At 32.7% G+C, this 5,369-nt stretch overlaps 1 protein-coding gene across 1 annotated transcript; it reads left to right on the top strand.

The window, feature by feature from the left end:
* Positions 1-3,695: 3,695 nt before the first annotated feature.
* Positions 3,696-4,948, top strand: LOC122272146 (E3 ubiquitin-protein ligase makorin-1-like; the record flags this gene model as incomplete). The annotated part of the gene is made up of 2 exons (XM_071176997.1): positions 3,696-4,071; positions 4,223-4,948. Coding segments are annotated over exons 1-2 (1,102 nt in total), but the record flags the coding sequence as incomplete, so codon positions are not given.
* Positions 4,949-5,369: the final 421 nt, after the last annotated feature.

Below are 5,369 nucleotides of genomic sequence, written 5' to 3'. Positions count from 1 at the left end.
TTCATCTAATGGGATCTTGAAAATATTCAATTCTGAAGGGTATTCAAACTGGTACCATCGGGGTTCTCAGAAAGTGATAACATTTCTTAGAGAATAAAGAGGATATTCAATAGAAATGTCAGAACGACTAATAGAATATTTTTGAATTGTATTTTCATTCCTTGAAAATTTGTTAATGATAACTTCTCAATCGATAATAACGAATTTGTCACTTAAAAGAAAATTGCTGCTTATCTTCTGGGGAAGTATTGTCAAGTGTTGGAGATAATGAATAGTCTCAAAAATTCTTTCTTAGTATATCAGTAGTACATGGTGAACAACCTAATCGGATTATCCCTCAAGAGTGACAATTGTCAACCTAAACTATTAAAAATTACTTGATTTGCATGTCACAGAGACAGAATTAAGCAAGAAAATAAGAATTTGAAATCACTCATGCTTGTTAAATAGCAGAAAATATTTTAATGAGCGACTAACTTTCTCAAGAGTATCAGTATAATTGGTAGGCGAAAAAAAACTATTTTGCTAAATTATAAACCTAAAGATAGGTAACTTTTTAACTGTGAAGAATAAAATAAAAATATTATATTTCACAATTAAATATGACCTTGTTGAACATAGAAATTTTTCGAGAATTAATATTGGAAATAATCTGAAAGTTTAATGTAATGAATAAATTTAAATGAATTTTTTTTTTTACAATTTCAAATCAATAAACTTTTTGATTGTTTTATGTATAACATCCTTCTAACTACGAAATAATCAGGACTATCAACTGAGTTCTGATATAAATCTAGTTCAATGTAAGAAATTTACGAACTTGTGAGTTGAAAGAAATTAATTGCCCTTGTTTTTTAATTAAGTTCCTATTCTAATTAGCATCCTATTTGTTCCTATTTTAATTACTTTTTAATTAACATCCCATTTGTTCCTATTTTAATTACTTTTTAATTAACATCCTATGTCACTTATTGCATACCAAAAGAGGGATAAGACATCATTTTACGTGTTGCACACGCACAGAGGAAGCTTATAAGAAAAGCAGTTGCGGAATTGTTTTTGCTTCGAAATATTTCAAACGGGATGTCACAGAAATGTTTCTCTAAGCACTTTTTTATAATATTTCATTCTCGATGTTTCAGAAACATGTTTATTATCATTTTCAGAATTTTTCTACGTATCTTCCTAACTGTTATGTATTTGTTACATTTCTCAGAGTTCATATGCTGTACGGGTTGAAACAATGTTAAAAAGCTCCACCACTTTGGCTCTCGTTTTAAAGGCTTTGGTTCGGGTTTGTGATAGAAAGGGAATCTCTTTCTTCGTTCCATAATGTTAGTCATAGAGTAAAGAGAAGCTACCCTCCCTAAAATGAGCTATTCTTTTTCTGATAGCAGCAGTCGGCCTCAAACTTTGTTTCGGGGGAGGGGGTGTTCTTACCGTAGACAAACTATATCTAGTCCTGTCACATTAAGGACTAATCACTAAAGCCAAAAGTCTTAGTCGCCCAAGGGCACACATTATGCGATGAAAAAGTCAGATGCCCGTTCCGCGGGCAGGCACTTTGAACAACCCTATATCTAGTCTAGTCTTAGGACTAGTCAGTCACATTAAAAGTCTAATTTTTAGCGGAAATAAGAAGACTTATGCTGCTCTGCCATCGATTTTCCCTCTCATATCTTAGATTGCATTGGTACCTCAGTGGGGCAGCTGTTAAATGGAGGGGATATAGTTTTGGATTTAATTGCGCGACATGATCTTTTGAATTTGGTTTAGTTTGTCTAAGCCAAGGTGGATAAGCAGCAACAATAACAGTAATATATATTTTTAGATTTTTGGTAAGCATATTTATTTTTAATTAATTTACGTTAAAAAATTAAGCATTATCCGAACTGGTTTTCATAAATTTAAACTAATAGAATTAAAATTAAAAAAATCTGAAAACAGACAAATGTGTAATTTTAATTTACTTACTCATAACCATAAACCGCATAATTTTATTGCTTCACAATTTTGAGAAAAGTCAATAGAAGAATTAGAAAATTATTATGAGTTGGTTTTGTTAATCCAACAAAGCGAATTCTAACTGTTAATCTAACTGTCAAATGACGTTTCATCATCAAAAGTTTGTTAGAAAGACTTATCAAAATTAAAGCACGCTACTCGTGTTTCATAGCAAGATTATTTCATTCAACAAGCCTTTATTTTCATTTTATTCTCAAATGGGTTCTTCTTAAATATTAGAAGTTCAAACAAAAGTACTGCATTCTAAAAAATTGCGGATCAAATTACAGTATAAAATGCCAGCAGTTTTGTCATACATAAACCATTTTACCATAAAATATTATATATTACGCAATTTTGAAAGTAGTATTTATTTAAAGCGATTCAGTAATTTTACGGTAATTATTACTCCAAAAATTACGGTATATTAGATTCTCTGATCCGTAACATTTTCTGGTAAAAACAGATTTTACGGTAAGAAATAACAGCACGGCGAGTGCCGGCACTTTTTACCGTTATTTGATACGATATTTTTTACAGTGTAGTGCATTGCCAGCAATTTCATTATGTAATAATATTAGACATCTGATTCAAATCAATTTAATTAGAGAAAATTGATTATAATAACATGCATTTCTAATTTTTATTTAAAATACACATGCTGTCCAATGAGTTAGGAACGTGGCTCTTTAAGGGATCTTAAAGTCTTTATAGACAATGCACGGTTATTCCTTATGCATAAAATATTAATCAAAATTATCTAATTTCTTGGTGAGTGTGTGCAAATGCTAAAGTGAAACTTTAAAATGTGAGTAATTCAACCATTTATGCGCAAGCTATGTATGAAAAACCTATGGAGACTGATGTATGTAAAACTACTATCTGAAATAAGGGATAATACATATTTGTTTGTACTAAGTGCATATTTCTTTCTGTTGGTTTCCACTTTAACTTATAAAAATTAATGTGGCTTACTTCAGACCTGCTTATATTATATTATACAGTGTGGTAGGCAAAGCTTCCTTGTTTTCGCAAAATAATCGTAGCAATGAATCATTTGTGCTACTACTTTTTTCCATTTTATAAAAAAAGTAGATTTAAATTGACTCATGGCACAAATGGGTTATGCTTTATTTCTACATTAATGACAGTTTATTTATAATAGATCATTTGTATTCAATTATCAAAAAAAAAAATTATTTTAAATATTTTTAGAAAAAATGGTAAAATTGCAACCTTTAAAAAACACTTTTATAGATGAAGTAAACTATTTATTTATAATATTTATGTGAATTTTATTGAGCGCAATTTGTTCTGATTCTAAAATGCAAATTATTTATCTTTTTATATTAGCACTTGCATAAACCAAGTAAGAAATATTAATATTAAATAGTATAGAAAAAAGATTAAATAAAATTAAAACGATAGCAAGATTTTTTTTATTTTACAAATGGCAACTGAGATGATCGAAATGGGTTCACTTTGCGCATGCGCAATGATGGCCTCCAACCATAAGAGGAAGAGTTTGTAGATAACCAATCATACGCCTTTGCTCAGGATGATTATAGTCACGTCATCAGAATCGACACGCCCTCTGATGTACACTATCTCCCCCAGTGCACTATACTTTATTATTCCATAGTTGGTTGTTATCACTAGCAGACGTGAAACAGAATTAAATATTATGTAAAATGGCTGAAAGCGCACCACTAGATATGACGAAATTAGTGCGCCCGTTTGATTTAAGTTCTTCTTGCCAAGAAGGTAATAGGTGCAATTTTAGACAGACGCCTAGATTTCGTGAAAATATCGTCTGCCGTTTTTCTTTGAAAGGCATTTGCATGTTTGGTGATAATTGTTGGTATTCTCATCCAAAAGCTGAAGANATTTACGTCGCACTAGAGCTGCACAATGGGCTATTGGCGACGGTCTGGGAAACATCCCGGAGGATGATCCGAAGACATGCCATCACAATTTTGATCCTCTGCGGAGGGGATGGCACCCCCGCACCACTAGATATGACGAAATTAGCGCGCCCGTTTGATTTAAGTTCTTCTTGCCAAGAAGGTAATAGGTGCTATTTTAGACAGACGCCTAGATTTCGTGAAAATATCGTCTGCCGTTTTTCTTTGAAAGGCATTTGCATGTTTGGTGATAATTGTTGGAATTCTCATCCAAAAGCTGAAGATGATGTTTATTATATATCTCAACCTTGTAGTGAAGAGCAGAATACTGGTCATTTACAGCAACAGACAGGGAATATGGATATTTTTCCCCGCCGAAAAAAATTTTCAAAATTTCAACACCAGTTTAAATGGTGAGGCATCTCTTTGTCGTGAATCAGATTTACACGACTGGATAAATGCACCTGAATTCGTGCCAGCAAGCAGCAAATATTTAGCCACTGCTTCGAATTCAAATGACAGTGTTGATAGTTCAGAGCCACAAAAGTTGGATATGGAATTCTGCCCGCATTTCTTCGATGGTGTTTGTCCATTCGACGATTGCCCATGCATCCACGGAGAGTTATGTGAACTGTGTCAAAGATATTGCTTGGATCCTTTTGATGAAAAGCAGCGAGGTCTTCATATTGCAGTCTGTAGGCATGAGCGAGATACGGATATTCGACGTGATTTGTCATGTGGTATATGTTTGGATATCGTAATGGAAAAAGATCGAGTTGCAGAGCGTCGATTTGGTATTCTCGAGAATTGCAATCATGTGTTTTGTTTATCCTGCATCATTAAATGGAGAAATGTGAGAAATTTTCATGAGGAAGATTTAATAGATCCTGCTGTTACTCGTGCTTGTCCCGAATGTAGAGTGCCGTCTAGATTTTACATACCCAGTAAGAAATGGGTTCATTCCGAAGGGGAAAAGGAGATATTAATTGCTGACTATAGAAAGTCTTTGAGCACAAAGCGTTGTAAATATTTCAAAAACGGTAAATGAATTTGCCCCTTTGGGGAAGAGTGTTTTCATCTTCACGCATTGCCTGTTATTCCATCAGCAGCTGCCCAGACACCTCGCTTTAGTAATAGAATGTTTAGGAACTCAAGAAGATGGTGAACAATTTCGAATCCACAATGTGCCATTGTATATGAAAGTAGTGACAATTCGTTTGTAGGAAGTGCACAATTTGTTTAGATTTAACTATGCAAGAATTTTTTATTATGTTCTGCTGAAATTCTCTTTTTATTTATGTTTAGTGCATTTGACAATGGTAACTGCAATTATTTTATTTTAGAATTGCTTCCTTTATTTTAACCTTATTCGTCGATTCTACTACACATGTTTTGAATTTATGATTTTTTATACATACTTTTTTTAAGCTATTTTGAGTGTAAAACTTAAAGCGAGTCTTA

The sequence above is a fragment of the Parasteatoda tepidariorum genome, unplaced genomic scaffold (genome assembly GCF_043381705.1).
Source record: "Parasteatoda tepidariorum isolate YZ-2023 unplaced genomic scaffold, CAS_Ptep_4.0 HiC_scaffold_806, whole genome shotgun sequence".
Lineage (NCBI taxonomy): Eukaryota > Metazoa > Arthropoda > Arachnida > Araneae > Theridiidae > Parasteatoda > Parasteatoda tepidariorum.
The sequence above is the reverse complement of the archived record's forward strand: the minus strand, read 5'-3'. Positions and strand labels throughout refer to the sequence as shown.